General features: G+C 38.3%; 1 protein-coding gene and 1 long non-coding RNA gene across 2 annotated transcripts; both read right to left on the bottom strand.

The window, feature by feature from the left end:
- Positions 1-2,641: 2,641 nt before the first annotated feature.
- Positions 2,642-13,949, bottom strand: LOC134661238 (uncharacterized). Its single transcript, XM_063517617.1, has 10 exons — positions 13,935-13,949; positions 13,744-13,825; positions 13,288-13,386; positions 12,617-12,751; positions 12,092-12,287; positions 11,732-11,858; positions 10,374-10,439; positions 8,800-8,911; positions 2,752-8,243; positions 2,642-2,668 (listed from the first exon to the last, which is right to left on the bottom strand). Exons 1-10 carry the CDS (start codon positions 13,947-13,949, stop codon positions 2,642-2,644), a joined length of 6,351 nt encoding a protein of 2,116 aa, XP_063373687.1.
- Positions 13,950-14,262: 313 nt separating this feature from the next.
- LOC134662208 (uncharacterized) lies at positions 14,263-15,850 on the bottom strand. The gene is made up of 3 exons (XR_010098031.1): positions 15,758-15,850; positions 14,957-15,097; positions 14,263-14,370 (listed from the first exon to the last, which is right to left on the bottom strand). It is a non-coding gene; the product is annotated as an uncharacterized LOC134662208 (long non-coding RNA).
- Positions 15,851-17,018: the final 1,168 nt, after the last annotated feature.

Below are 17,018 nucleotides of genomic sequence, written 5' to 3'. Positions count from 1 at the left end.
TCGGATAGTTTGGTCGGATTGGCGGGGGATGGTCTTCGTCTGGACACGCCTTAATCTACCAAACTTAACTCAGTCACATGAGTCCACAAACTACTAACAAGATACAATTCACAGTCAGTCAGTGCGAGAGAATTTTTTTAAAGTTTACACTGTTTAAGCCCCCTCCAGACTATGTGCGTGAATCGTGGTGTGAAAGCGCGAACGCGAGTGTGGTGTCGATTTCCCTGTCTGCGAATCTTTAATCAAAAGAAAATAAAAAAGTATATGCGTAAATAATTTACCCCCGGCTAAAATTAATGGTTTTAGAGCGCTCAAAAATCTCACAATAACTGATGTAGTACAATGAGTAGTATAGATACAGACTAAAAGAAATGAATCATTACTAATGATTCTTTACACAAAAAAAACTCTTATCAAACTATATAACACCGTCACGTCAAGGTAACAAATCTCATTTTGCCATGACTATGATAAGACCTAGTGATAAACATGATTGTTGATGTATCGTCAAGGGTCAGTGCAAAGTGTCAAATTTAAAGGGCTTAGTAAGCTTGGTTGGGAGCATTCCTAAATAATACGAATTGCAAAACTAAACTTGTCCAAAAATCGACTATCTTCAAAAGTCACAAAAATTGCCCCAAAATCATAAGTCACGCACATGTCACACGAGAAGGCAAAAAGTCACGAAAAATGTGACTTTTGTGACCATCTGGCAACACTGGATTTACTGTCAAGTGCATGTCAAGTGTCAGTGTACGTGTCAAATGTGTCAATTCGGTTGTCTATAGTTTATGTTCAGGGCTCTAGGGCTCTACAGGTGTGACAATGGCAAAGCAAAGCTTATAGAGGCTCAATCATGGCTCAATACATTTCACGACTCTTCTCTTTCCGCACAGACTCTAGCCGTAACACATTACCGCACCCTTCGCGCCTACATTTTTCAAATTTGCCGCCTTTTTCTACTGACAAGATCTGCTTGACCAAGTATAGTAAGTATACTGGCAATACTGGCATGGAGTGCCTCATTACATTATTTTGGCTTAAAGGTCTCGTAACCAGGCCATAAAATCCAAAAAAAAAAAAAAACCTCATTACATTACCTGAGGAACGTGGTGGAGCACTACCTACCTGACGGGGCGTGTAGTGCTCTACAAGCGGAGAGGGTGCTGCCTCGGCTCTGGGCCGCCTACTTCCCCAGTTACCCCAGTAACAAAAAACTAGTATTTGGAAATAGACAGATATTGGGTAATTTAGGAAAAACATTTAAAAAATCGTATCTCCAGAAGCTAGGACTAAAGTTCCAAGGACGGAAAGGAAGGAAATGATACCACCAACACCACAAAAAAATTTACGGGTCATGTGCCAAACACCCTGTATAGGTAGTTTGAAAAACTTTATTTTTTAACTTTCGCATTTACCGCCCAAAAGTGGCCCCATTGTTTAAAATTCATTTGTTTACGTTACATGTCCATCTTTGGGTCACTAATTTACATATAGGTATGTATCAAATTTCAACTTAATTGGTCCAGTAGTTTCCGAGAAAATAGGCTGTGACAGACGGGCAGACAGACAGACGCACGAGTGATCCTATAAGGGTTCCGTTTTTTTCTTTTGAGATACGGAACCCCGAACCCTAAAAATAGTCCTTTAGGGTTATGACCGCCCAAATCTATAAAAAAACCGCTCGAAACTTGGATTAAGTAATATAATATATAATAGGCTACATGACTAATTTTTTTTATGGTATCAATCGATCGGGTTTGTTTTTAGGATCAAATGTCTATATGGGATCCATTGCATTAAAGTAACACAAAAGTCAGAAATTGTAGTCAAAGGCCGACAGTCGCACTTCACTCGCGAAACGCCCATTACAAAACGGCCAAGGGCCGTGACGTCATCGCCCATCTTGTAGTATGGACAAAACAAGAAAATTGCGTTTTTGTCGGTGAAATATTGCGTTTATGTATATAGTTGCTATACAATATTTTATTGCATGAAATGTAAGGAATCGAATGGTACCCTTACTTTTATCGTTTTTGGAAATTAAAAAAAACTTAAATTTTGAAACTTTCAGGTCCTGTATTTTTGTAATTTTTCAATATTTTATTTTAATACCCACATTATTGTGATAAATTGCTCGTTTGCTATCTATTTTACTAGATTTTGTTATAAAATTCAACATGTGTCATCATCCCTATTCATTCTATTGAGCCAACATCATAAACAAGTATGCAAAAATTACAACTACCGGATTTGACGCAAAATAACCCTTCTTACAAAAGGCGACAACGTTACTGGATTATAAATTACATTACAAAATAAAAAGCTAATAATAATAAAAAAAAATCTTGATTAATAACACTTGACATTAACAATTACCGACGTAACACAAACAAAACAAGACAAAAATAGCGGTCATTTAAAATAAAGACACTTAGGATGTGGACGTGGACACAGCATCGGGAAGTATTTACCAGTTTTACCATAGATTTTCGTGGGATCTCTCTTACAAGACAAGCAAGGTGACTTCATTCGACCACAACTTGGTCCAACAGATCTGTAACTACATCTTGAATAATCTGGTATGAGAGGTGATCTCAGACAGTGTTTCGGACGGTTGAAGAATTCGTTTGGGCATGCGCTAGTAAATTGTCTTCTTGGTGTCGATCTATGACAAGGAGAAGATTCTGGGCGTGAGCGCGGTTCAACAGGAACTCTTCGTGATGTTAGTGGGGGCCGGGGGCGACATACGCGTTCAGTATTTAAGAATGACGAAGGTATACATATTCTGCCAGATTCCTCAACGGGTGTTTGAGTTGCGTTTTCTACAGTGTTATCTAAGTTCGAATCCCTATAATATTCTTTCACTATGATGTATGGGGAGCAGTCAGCCTGGCCTTTAGTCGATGGGCAAGGACGAGTACTCATTGGTATTCGTTTGGTTTTTAGTGTGGCAGATTTAGAGCACACTTGTTCAGTGTTCTGTGCATGTTGACAACATGGCATGTCTGTTTGACTCTCATGATTCAAGGGCGGCGGATTCACTGCGGCATCTCTACATCGTCGTGATTGTGTACCAGCTTCACAAAGCACAGCCCGCTCTCTTATTCGTTGCATTTTTTCCTGGTCTTCTTTGCTTAATCCACAAGGAGGGATAAAAGATGCACAGGACGGATAGCTAATTCGCCTTGGAATGCATGGCAATGCAAAATCTTCACATGAACAGTCATCAGTGAGTTTAGATCTTGTTCCTTCAACAAATGCTCTTGATTCAGCAGTATTTTTTAACTTGTCGACTAATTTCTTAGCCATCTCTTGTAGATTGTTTTTATTCTTTAAAGGAAGCTTCTTTAGGTATGAGGCAATCTCTGCTATTGAAATTTCTTCAAAATCGGGGTGAAACTCGTTCTCTAATTCTTGCAGTTTTTGCGCCATTAGTGTTACTACTTTATTCGTATGTAATTGTTCCGATATAGATTGTTTACTCATAGGCAATGTTTTAAGCCAATCATTGATAACGTCTTTCATTCGTACAGATTCTACTTCAGTTCGCATTGATTCATCGTCGGGTACTGGCACATTCTTTAAAGCATTATACAAGTCCTCGTTAAGCTTTCTTGTACTGACGGGTGTTGCTGGAGACCGTTTCAAATAGTCATTAACATATTTGTTGACTTCATCCATTATTTTGCGTTTAAATTTAGCCCTAGCGGTGTCATCTTCTACTGAATAATTTAGGTTGATAAAAGCATCCGCAAGATTCTCTTTCATCAACTCGAACGATGCCAGGTCCTCTGCCGTTGGGAAAGCTATTGAAGGCAAGACATTTGATATAGTATCGCGAAGTTGTTGCTTGTATTTTCTTCCAATAAAATCGTCTTGTAGTTTTTGTTTAATTTGTTTAATTTGATCAGTGAGAAGTTTTTTACTGATGTCAGTAATCTGCGTTTCCATTGGCAACTCGTTTATCTGTTGATCAATAAAATCTTGCAGGATTTCATCATATAACAAATCGTCATTAAATATATCTTGGTTCATATTCATTTCTCCCACTTTTAATATTATTCTATTGGCAAGATCTTGTTTTATTCGAAAAGACCCGTCTGTATCTGAAAGCGGCAATGCATCACACCAATCCTTGACAATGTCATTTAATTGATTTGTTGAAGACATGAAAGAAGACTTTATTCTTTGTGAATCTCTTGCTGAAATATCTTGAAACAACTGTATTTTTTTCAGATAGTCTAATATATTATAACACAGTTTCCGAATATATTCTTTAGATTTAAATTCAGGCCCTAACGGGAATCGCTCTATGTGTTTAGAGATTTCTTTTAACAAAACTTCGTCCGGATTCGTACCTGGTTTTTGTATTGCTTGAGAGCCAAAAACAGCTGCTAGAGATCCAGCTAACTCTGCCATTATTTGCTCCTGGGTTTGTTTGTTTTTTAGGTCCTTATTTAAATAAATTGGTGACTGCCTTAACCAATTTAGCAAAGCACCTTCTAAGTTTTCTTGAACGAATTGTATGCTGTCTTGAACCAATCCTTTGCTATAGTCCTTAGATACTTGAAGAGTAGGAATTTGTTTTAGAGAATTCATTAAATCATCAGCTTGTGTCATAATTGACTGCACCATTTTTTTGTCTATTAAATTGTTTAGAACCTTATAAATTTGTTCTTTTAATATTTCCGATTCCTTAGCTTCTGAGATTTTTACTCCTGGGTTGAGCTGCAAATACTTCCGCCTGTCTAAAGTTTCATTTGCTATAGCCTCCGCTACTACATTCAATTTATTATTACTTAAATGGATCTGCAGATTTTTTAACCAATCTCTTATAACTTCAAAGACCTGATCAAATAATATTTTTTCTTCATTTTGAGTTGAAGAAGCAACTGGGCCGCTGCTGTATTCACTATAGCTTTGCGATAGATTCTCAGCCAGGGCAAATATTTTCTTAGAGATATCTTCAACCTGACTGTCCGGTACATTTCCCTTGAGCGTACTATTGATGTAATCTTGAGCCTTATTTTTATCCAAACCGCGCATAACTAGATCGCTTACAATATCATGTAAACTTTCTTCAACTTTATCTCTGTTTTTAATGCGGATGTTAGAACGATCAAAGATGTCACTTATGGCTTCTTTAAGGGTTTCTTCTGATATAGGATAATGCATACTTTGATTATCCTCTATATTTTTAACTAACTCTAAGACCTTGAGTGTGGTATTCTCTACGTTGTCCTTCGGTATTTTACCCTTAAGTATACTTTTAATAGACTGTTTAGCTTTGTCTCTACCGATTTTTTTCATCAGTATGTCGGATACAATACTCCGTAACTTTTCTTTAACTTTGCGTTTGTCCTTTATATCAGGTTCTGACTGATAAAGGATACCACTTATCTGTTTATCTATATTTTGTTTAGTTTCCGGATCTATTGATTTATATTTAGGTTCAGTTTTTGTGGCTAATGAAAGTATATTTTTAGTAATTTCTTCCTGTTTATGTTCCGGAACATCTTTAAGGAGAGATTTAATTTGTCTTACAGCTTTGTCTTTATCCATGCCTTTTGATATATTAGCTACTAGTTTACTTAAGTTTTCTTCTACTTTCCGTCTATTCTTTATTTGAATATCGGAATTGTCAAAAATTTCTTTTATATCTTCTTTAATGTTTTGTTGTGTGTCTGTATCTAACGGTTTCACCCGACCAGCTAATTTTAGAGCTTGCTCAGTAATATCTTTGAGTTTATCTTCCGATACTTTTCCTTTGAGTATAGCTTTAATTTGTGCTTCAGCTTGATCTTTATCCATATCTCTCGTGGTAATATCCGCAACAAGTTTACTTAAATTTTCTTCTACTTTCCGCCTGTTTTTGATTGGAAAATCAGATAGGATGTCCTCTACGTCTCCTTTTATTACTTGTTTTGTTTCATCATCAAGCGGTTTCACCCGATCAGCCAATTTTAGTGCTTGTTCAGTAATATCTTCTAGGACATTTTCCGATACTTTTCCTTTAAGTAGAGCTTTAATTTGTGTTTTAGCTTGATCTTTATCCATATGTTTCGCGGTAATATCTGCAATAAGCTTACTTAAATTTTCTTCTGCTTTCCCCCTGGTTTTGATTGGAAAATCAGATAGGATGTCCTGTACGTGTCCTTTTATTACTTGTTTTGTTTCATCATCAAGCGGTTTCACCCGATCAGCTAATTTTAGTGCTTGTTCAGTAATATCTTCTATGGCATCTTCCGATACTTTTCCTTTAAGTAGAGCTTTAATTTGTGTTTTAACTTGATCTTTATCCATATGTTTCGCGGTAATATCGGCAATAAGCTTACTTAAATTTTCTTCTGCTTTCCCCCTGTTTTTGATTGGAAAATCAGATAGGATGTCCTGTACGTCTCCTTTTATTATTTGTTTTGTTTCATCATCAAGCGGTTTCACCCGATCAGCTAATTTTAGTGCTTGTTCAGTAATATCTTCTAGGACATTTTCCGATACTTTTCCTTTAAGTAGAGCTTTAATTTGTGTTTTAGCTTGATCTTTATCCATATGTTTCGCGGTAATATCTGCAATAAGCTTACTTAAATTGTCTTCTGCTTTCCCCCTGTTTTTGATTGGAAAATCAGATAAGATGTCCTGTACGTCTCCTTTTATTACTTGTTTTGTTTCATCATCAAGCGGTTTCACCCGATCAGCTAATTTTAGTGCTTGTTCAGTAATATCTTCTAGGGCATCTTCCGATACTTTTCCTTTAAGTAGAGCTTTAATTTGTGTTTTGGCTTGATCTTGATCCATATCTTTCGCGGTAATATCTGCAATAAGCTTACTTAAATTGTCTTCTGCTTTCCCCCTGTTTTTGATTGGAAAATCAGATAAGATGTCCTTTACGTCTCCTTTTATTACTTGTTTTGTTTCATCATCAAGCGGTTTCACCCGATCAGCTAATTTTAGTGCTTGTTCAGTAATATCTTCTAGGGCATCTTCCGATACTTTTCCTTTAAGTAGAGCTTTAATTTGTGTTTTGGCTTGATCTTGATCCATATCTTTCGCGGTAATATCTGCAATAAGCTTACTTAAATTTTCTTCTGCTTTCCCCCTGTTTTTGATTGGAAAATGAGATAGGATGTCCTGTACGTCTCCTTTTATTACTTGTTTTGTTTCATCATCAATCGGTTTCACCCGACCAGCCCGTTTTAGTACTTGTTCAGTAATATCTTTGAGTTTATCTTCCGATACTTTTCCTTTGAGTAGAGCTTTAATTTGTGTTTTAGCTTGATCTTTATCCATATCTTTTGCGGTAATATCTGCAATAAGTTTACTTAAATTGTCTTCTACTTCTCCCTTGTTTTTGATTTGAACCCCGGATAGGATGTCTCGTACTTCTCCTTTTTCTGGATCTACCTTTACTGCATCTTGACTTATTTCTGCCAATGTAAGTATCTTATTAGTGATATTTTCAATTTCGCTATCTTGAACTTTTCCGTCTAATATACTTTTTATATAAATTTCAGCTTCATCTTTGTCAATATTTTGAGCAACAACATCAGCTATAACAGACTGCAACTTTTTATCTACATTATCCCTATCTTTGATACGAAAATTGGTTTCATCAAGCATATTTTTAATAGCTTTATCCAAGTTTATTTTATGTCCCGAGTCTTTGGCATTAATAGATACATTTAATAAGCGATCTGCAAGCTCGTTAGACAACTTATTCAAATATTCGTATTTATTTCCGTTACTTTCAATTTGAAGTCCATCCAGTAGTTCAAACGCCTTCATTTTTAACAGATCTCTGTATACGTCATTATTTTCTGGTCTATTAAGTGCTATTTTATTTAATTCTCTAATGATATCATCTAATGCTTGTTCTGCATCGATTCTCTTTCCAAACTTAATGCCATCAAAAAAGTCTTGTGTAGTTTGATTAAACAGTTTCATTTCTTGAACGCCTTTTATTTTCTCCAACAAGTTGTCTATAAGATCATTTTTAAAATTCCCTTGTTCGTTTTCTCCCTTCGGGTACCACATCGGCATTTTATCCAATGCTCGTTTAATTTCTTCTTTCCCCTTTATAGCAAAGTCCTCATCATTGAATTTACTAAGAGTTTCTGCTAATTTTTTAACAATATCTTCTCTAATAAATTTATCCTGTGGGTTTTCATTTGGATAGACGGGTATATCTTTAAGCCAGGAAAAGATAGCGTCTTCAAATTGTCTCATTTCTTGAACATCTTTATCTAGGGACAAATCAAGTTGTTATTTTAAAATGGGCGAAATAGGTAATTATACCTACTAATTATTTATATGAATATAAGCAACTTAGCTATTTACTATCTACAAAATCTACCTAACCTATAGAACTATAATAAAATATTCCATCCATATATTTTTGTATGGAGACGGCCGCTATATGGCGGCACCGCTATCCTAGGAAAACGGAGAGATTTTTCGCAAGCCTTTAAGGCGCAAGGCTCACGTGAAAACAGTAAAACACAGATGAAACTATTATACAAATACATGTTACGGTAACGTCGGGTATGAAATGAACGCTGATGCTACGGGGATTATAGGCGGATGCTACGGGGATGATAGGCGGATGCTACGGGGATGATACACGGATACTACGGTCACTAAACCCCGTTATGCACGGATATGAAATGATGTGGACACGGTGTAGTGGACATAGTAGTCCGTGTCACGTTACATTCCGTGCCTGATACGTTCATAGCACGGTCATGGTATGAAACGGTGTAGTGGGCAGAGACCTTTAGTTAGAAAATTGTGTTTATTTACCTACAATCCGACGGGCGTCTTTGGCAGCTTCGCAGGGGCATGGTCGCTTGAGCAAGCACTTGTTACACATCGGCAGGTTCTCCAAGTCCACGTGAGGGGTTTTGGAGTTCGACTGCAACCATGTTTTCAACATAAACATTTACGCCTGTATTAAATTGCGCACTGATGGCACTAATAGTAAGTAAATATCTGTGAGACCGAGCTTTGCTCGGAAAACATATAAAAACTCAAAAATGCGCGTTTTCCCAGAGATAAAACCTAGCTAGATCGATTTTTCGCCCCCGAAAACCTTCATATAGCCAATTTCATCGAAATCGTTAGAGCCGTTCCCGAGATCCCCGAAATATATATACATATAAATATATAAATAAATACGCAAGAATTGCTCATTTAAAGGTATTAGATAGATAACCCGCAAACCGTCAAGATGAATAACGTGATACTGACAATGTCACAGGCACGGTTCACATTTTCCTCTCTGGACTCTGGATATACTTGGTCAACCAGATCTTGTCAGTAGAAAAAGGCGGCAAATTTGAAAAATGTAGGCACGAAGGGATATCGTCTCATAGAAAATTTGAATTTCGCGCCTTTTTCTACTGACAAGATTTGGTAGACCATCTATATTAACATTATTGAAAATATTTTGACACTAAGGGCCCGATTCGGATTTTGTAATAGACATCTATTAGACATCGCCAAGATACGATAACGATATGTTTAAAATCTAACCTGTCAAATTTGACATTTCCGCGATTCTGAAGATACTCTTGAACGATTTCCACAAGATATTACTTAGAGATCTAATTCACATCTAAGAGATATCTAACACGATCTATCGTAAAAGTGACATTGGTTGCCCGAATTGCGCTGCAAAAGAGAACTAGTTGAAATCTAAACTATAACGTATCTAGAAAGGATCTAGTACGTGTCGTCTCTTGTGAATATCTTGAAGTTCGAATACGGCAGAATTTCTTTCCTTCTTGTCCTTCTTTGTTTTTGTCCTTCTTTAGGGAGCTCGGGAGTCGCTTGCGAGAGAGGGGACTTGATCCCCGCTCCGGGTCATTCCTGGTGCAAAGGTTATCTATTGCGATTCAACGCGGATCCGCAGCGAGCGTGTTGGGAACTTTTGCGCCTGGAATGACTCGTGGTGGGTTGTTTGATTAGTTACCTATTAGTGCCTAGCTATTAGTTTTAGGTTAAGTGACTTGTTTTAAATGTTGTAGGCTTTTATTATTGTATTTTGTGACATGTTTGTATTATGACTGTATTTACTAAAATTAATAAATCAGATATTGCATTTGTTGTATATCAACCACAGCTATACCCCTACGTTTTTTTAGAATATTTCATTATTTTAAGTGTGTTAGGTTAGTTTTTACAATAATCAAAAATCGAAAAAAAAAAACTTAAACTTATGGGGCATAGTTATGGTTAATATATATCAAATTATTCACCAATAACACATCTGAATATATACGTTTCAAGTTAGTAAAGACGTTCAGGCCCTGGCTAGGCCGCCAGTCAGTGCCGTGTTTAGGCCGTCAGTCAGTGCCGTGGTTAGGCTTACTTACCGCATGGTACTTCTTTAAATGCATCTCATATCTGCTCTGAAGCGTCGGACAAACTGGATAGGCAGCCTGAAAAAAAAACGCATGTTTAGAAGCTACTGGTAAACTTCCTTTAAGGCTTCGTCACACAGGCGCGTTTTCCGGGCGGAGCGTGAGCGGGGCGTGCCGCTTTTACATATAAAACGCTCACGCCCCGCTCACGCGCCGCCCGGAAAACGCGCCTGTGTGACGGAACCTTTAACCTTTTGGACGCCAATAACCGATATATCCGCACCGTAGGTTCAACGCCAAAGACCGATTAATCGGTCACAGACCACAGAGCAACATCGACCTACGTGCATATACATAAAGTTCAACTTCAGTTTCGACCCTTCAATGATGTGGCCTCTGAGTGACAGCTTTTGTGTTTGACACGGCGTGAAAAATTAAAGACTGAAAGAATTACTGTTACTACCATAGACCAGGAATCCTCGAGACTGAGTTTAGAGCAATTATTTCATGAAACCGATGCTGCCAAAAATACGGGGGTGCGGGGGGACGAGGTGAGCGAACCCCGTGCCGTGATTGGTCCGTTCAAAGACACGGACCAATCACGGCACAGGATTGACTCGAAGATGGAGTAAAATTACCGTATGAGTGGCAGAGGGGGTAGCGTTACTATGCTCAGTCTAGAGGATGTCTTGTCTGTGGTTACTACCTAACTTTGTAAACCTGCCAGCGTTGCTCATTGGGGTTTTGAGAAAAACAACTGGTAGGTAATAAAAAAATGCCCTATGGCAACAAGTCCTTTTTAGGGTTCCGTACCCAAAGGGTAAAAACGGGACCCTCCGTCCGTCCGTCCGTCCGTCTGTCACCAGGCTGTATCTCACGAACCGTGATAGCTAGACAGTTGAAATTTTCACAGATGATGTATTTCTGTTGCCGCTATAACAACAAATACTAATAACAGAATAAAATAAAGATTTAAGTGAGGCTCCCATACAACAAACGTGATTTTTGACCGAAGTTAAGCAACGTCGGGCGGGGTCAGTACTTGGATGGGTGACCGTTTTTTTTGCTTGTTTTGCTCTATTTCTTGTTGATTGTGCGGAACCCTCCGTGCGCGAGTCCGACTCGCACTTGGCCGGTTTTTTGTGCATTAATGCTTCACAAACACAACAAACAATAATCAAATGTATCATAATTCATAAAATATAAAAGGAACTTTTTACTTTATGTTTTGTGGTCGTATCCGACATCCCATATCGGATAGAGCAACGTGAAAACGGTTATAATGGTTATCAAGTTTGTCCGGTATGAGCAGGTTTACTGTGGGGGTTATTCCCACTTTGAACAAATCGAAAGCCAAGTAAATAACTCACCACGGGTCTTCCTTTGTACCGGTTATTCTCTCTAAAAACATTCTTGACGATTGTATGTTTGATTCTTTTAGTTAAGTTCCCTGCTGACGATCCGGCTCCGCTGTTCAAGTAGTCGAAGGCGGTTACACTGGGAATAAGTCTGAGATGAAGGTGGTCGGCAGTCTCAAAAAAAGAAATGTTATCCTCATGGCAATAACTTATTATCCCTTCTTTATAAAATCAAAACATTCTGCTTCGAAAAGCACTCCCATCCCATATCCACTTACATCCATTTCATTCTATCACACAACTGTGTCCTGTAGATTTATATTTGCAAAGCAAAGCATGCCACAATACAGCATAAAAACTTTAAGGGTGCACCTTACAAGTCCACCTTGCGGAGAATATTCCTTCTCTTTTGAATCAACATGTGCGTTGGTGTGTTTCTTCATTCGTGGTCTTCTGTAACTTTCTTTCTGTTTATGGGCATAGGGATTGAGTGACACGAAGGGTCGCGGCTTGTCCCAATGGTAACGGCGCTTCTTTGAGCGTGCTGGGGCATGGGATTGTTTTGGGGCTGAAAAAATGTTCATTGCTAAATTTGAAGACAGATAGCCACAAAGAAAAATAGATGGGGGATGGTCGGATATATAAAATTTAACTGGAAGTATGTAGGTATTTTTAGTGTTAAATAAAAGCAAAAACAATGCAACAGCGAGCCAATGATCCTCCGGGTGGCCTTCGGAATTAAGTAGATAGTGTTTGCCACCAACTCGACAGTGACAATTCTACGTAGCATTTGATGTGCAAACTTAGTGTAAATGAAATCTTTGTATTTTCTAAATCCGATATGATGAATGCCTGTCAATTCTGTCATATGGGATTAAAGATAAATATCGGGCTTACAGTGAATTCGTGAAGTTTTGAGGAGTTGTTCCAGCAGTTTAGAGGACGGCAAAAGCTCGGTCATGCTCGGGTACTTTCTGAGCGAGCTCACGAATGCATCCACGTCTCGTTCCTGCTGCAGCCTGAACTGGTACCCTTTAAATATGCAATAACGTAAATTCAATGTGATTTACATGCCAGATGCTTAATGAGGTTAGAAGATCACACAATAAAAAGATCCATTACAGAAACAATGGGCAATATACTCTTCTTCTTCCTGCCCTTATCCCACGTTATGTGGGGTCGGCACAACATGTTTTTTTTCTCTTCAATTCTCCTCTCAGCACTCACTCCTTTCTTTCTCATATCCTCTTTCACTTGTGTGTGGGTTGTCCCATCCATCGAATTTTGGCTCTACCTTTCGCTTTTCTTCCATCAACATTCATTCCTAAGTCCTAACCCTAACATTATTTTGCCCATAAGGCATCCCTCCTGCGCATTTTTGAATTTTTATATGTCTTCCAGATGTTTAACGGTTAGACTTATAAGTATGCAATTATAAATGACTTAATCAGGAAAAGTAGTGTCTGAGAGATTAACATATATGTTGCTTTGAATGATCATTTGATCAAAGATACATCAGGATACCTAGAAACAAAGGTGAAAGAACAGCTGACTAAGTAAAACATTACCTCTGCTTCCAAGTGTATCTACATTTCCTCGGTAGTTATGGATGTCACTGCGTGCAGGGGAATTACATCTACTATATCCCACCTCAAAATTGCCAAATTCTGAAAACATGCAAACATAATATAAGTTCAATACGGATAAGTGTGGCTGTAGGTTAAGTGTAACAGACCTTAATACCAGGGCCTTTTTACACGTGCCTGCCTGCCACTATACGCAACTAGTAGGTAAGTACTGTATAGTTTAAATATTATGCGATTAAGATTAAGTCCTGTGTCCTACCTATGAAGCCGATGGTCCTGGGTTCGAATCCTGGTATGAGCATTTATTTGTGTGATGAGCACAGATATTTGTTGCTGAGTCATGGGTGTTTCCTATGTATTTAATTATTTGAACCTATTTTAATTATTTGTATTTAATTATATTATATTCCCGACATCTGAATCATTCCTGAGACGAACCTGATGATGGTTTCTGCCTCTGTGGTGGGAACTCTGTGTGCTCGCAAGCAGCGGAGCGGGTGCCCACGCCACAGTGGGCCACCTAAGGGCATCATTTAATATAATTATTAACTTCGTTTATCATGTTTGTTTATCTTAAAACTACGGAGATATGAACGAGTTTGTTTGTAACTAATATAAAATTAAATTACAACATGTACAACCATTATTCATGATGAAAAAAGTAGGTAGGTACGTAACTTATATAATGTAGGTACGTGACGGGTGTTAGAATTTAAGGGTGGTAGCAATTAAAACATTTGTGGCTTTCCATCACAGAAGGGGCCTTGTGCTTCAAGTGCATTAAGGTTCTTTCTATCTGAAATTCCAACAGAAATTCTGATAAAAACGTCCTTATTACACATGAAGCATAAGAAGCCTTCTCTAATGAAAAGCCACATATCTACTAACTATGGTCATAATTATTTGTCAATTTCCGGCTCTATAAATATATATGTTTTTGGTGCAATCGTAATACCTGATAGGTGCTTGCATACGGTTCTGGCGATAGGCGCCGACGTTTATAATTGTGCTCGGAGACGGTTTGTGATGCTACTGCGTTTGAGGGGATACGACACGGCCGCGGTGCTGCAAAAACAGAATAACAGGTTGAATTACCTCTTTTGCAATGTCGGTATAAGAGTAATGTAGGTCTCTGTGTAAATGTGTTTCTGAACTGTGAGATCTTCAAGGTACAATATTATTATACAATATTGAAGAGGAGATCAGCAGTATTTGTATTTGCCTTTCCCCAGGAGCTTTAGGGTTCACCCACATATGTCGACGCGCAATCGGCACAATCCGATAGGAAAAAGTTTTTTGTCCGCGCAATAAGAGCGGAAAGTCGTCGTTCGGCTCGGCTCGCATCGGCCGGCGCCTGACGACGCGTCGACGGCTTTTTCGCTCTTATTGCGCGGACATGTGGAAAACATAAAGCTTGATTTTGCTGAATGTGCGTCGATAATGTCGATATATCTGAGGAGACCCTTAACAGACTGATTGTCAAAAGGGACACTGTGTTGTAACTCCGTATTCACGGTACTTCATCATTGAAATCCTTTCCTTTCCTTTTTAGGGTTTTTCCTTTCTTGCCTATTTCATTACCTTGGCACCTAATAAAGCCGACGGATTGTAGTTACCTACAGCCACTAAAATCAAGATTAGCATAGCTCACCCGTTGACTTTTCCGGGGGTCGGCATTGTCGCGAGCTTCTGAGAAGATCGAAGGTTAGTCGCGCGTCGGAAAGCCAGCTGACCACCGCTACCATGCCCTCGACACGGCCCTCCATTATTGCTGAGGCGGCAGAGGAATGTGCTGGAAACATACATCTATTTATTACATATACCGTCGACATTTAGTTGTTTCTTATACATATCAGCTATTTGTGTCTAATATTATATGTGTAGTGTGACGTCACACCTAAAGTGATTTGGAGGTTTTTCATAGTCATTGTTGCATTTGCTCTCGGAAAGCACATTTTGGTGAACTAGAACTGCTGATGGAGACCGGTACATGATGGCATGGCTGTTATCTGAAGTTATTTTTTGCTATTGATGATGGTTCCTTGGGGAGGATAAAAACGAGCGTGGGTTTAAATCTCGGTTGTGCTATACCTAAATCAGAAAAAATCGTTCTCTAAGAAAAATACTAAAAGATGACTAAAAATTCAGGTTCCTTTTATCATAGACATTTTATTAAAACCCAAATATATTGTAGTTACTTAAAGTAGCAGAAAAACAGAGATAATTTATACTTTAACTTTAATGTAAAAGGTGAAAATTGGTGTATATATATATATATATATATATATATATATATATATATATATATATGTTCAGCGGGCTCAGCACGGTTTCATTTTTATCGACTATCACTATGCCCGTCACTTTCGCACTTACATACTTGTTAGAACGTGACAGGCATGGTGATAAATGATAAAACTGCGACCGTGCTACTAGGTCTGGAATACTTTACGGTCATCTTCATAAGCCGCAACGAAGAAGCGCACACTTCGGGCTTAGTACAGCCCTGCCACGCGTCGTGATGAGGAGCGGGCCTGGAAATTAATTCCAACCGAAACCACGGTCAATCATCACTAGGCCAGATTACCTTCAATTTATTATATTTTTTTCGTTATTCGTTTAATAAGTTTTTGGCAAAAATTTCATTTTTGGTACAAGCTTTTGGCTTTTACTAACGCTGACTGTACTTTTCTTTCCACAGGCTACTAATACTCATCGAAACAATTCTAAAAACCCCAAACACAATTAGGTTGCCTTGTTTTATCACAGAGTTCCTATGGTCACCTCCTGTCTCCATCATCAGATCAGCTCGATGGTACCATAATATTGCATTGGGTAAAAATCTTAAAATAAAGTCGCCTTAATAGAAAGGTGGGAAGGATGGGGGGAGGGAGGGGGAGAGGGGGGATAAATAACTAGTGTAATATTTTGCCTATATATCCCTTTTAGTCTACATCGCGAACGGTCCAGAACGCAAAATGCCTACATCATTTTCGTCGTTTAATCTTTACGTTAGCGATGTCGACGGAGCCCCGCTGTCGCGGGGCTCCTATTCTGTGCTGTTTGGACTTCGGCCATTTGAAGATAACTAACGAACCTAACCTACCCTAGTGATATAAAAAAGTGGTCATTTTGCGTTCTAGACCGTTCGCGATGTAGACTAAAAGGGATATATAGGCAAAATATTACACTAGTTATTTTGCGTTCTAGACCGTCTGCGAATAACTCAATTGGCACTGTCATAACCTCAAATTATAACTATGAAATTATGAATAATTCAGAAACCAAGCATTTCCGCGGGGGGAAAGTTGGAGGGGGGTCTCCCCCCTTCCCCCTCTCCTCCCCCCTCCTTCCCACCTTTCTATTAAGGCGACTTATTTTAAGATCCAACCCGATTTGACTCGTACAAACATAACTACATAGGTACATTGCAAGTTAAATAAAAGCTTGTAAAAATATGTAGTATCGCTTGCAGATGTATCTGCTCATTCTGCTCATTTTCATTGAACTGTGTACGGCCTTTAGCAATCGTCACAAAATTGACGGTCAAAGTCAAATCCCACATTTTGTCAGGAATGTGACGCTGACGGTAAGCAAGATATTTCCACCAATTTTTTTAGTAAACACACATAAGACTATAATATTATTAAAAGTGTATCTATGGAGCCTGAGTCTCTACATGGACTATACTCATCTATAAAATCGAAATCAAC

The sequence above is a fragment of the Cydia amplana genome, chromosome 1 (assembly GCF_948474715.1).
Source record: "Cydia amplana chromosome 1, ilCydAmpl1.1, whole genome shotgun sequence".
In the NCBI taxonomy this organism is placed as follows: domain Eukaryota; kingdom Metazoa; phylum Arthropoda; class Insecta; order Lepidoptera; family Tortricidae; genus Cydia; species Cydia amplana.
Note: the sequence above shows the minus strand (reverse complement) of the source record. Positions and strands in the feature narration are given on the sequence as shown.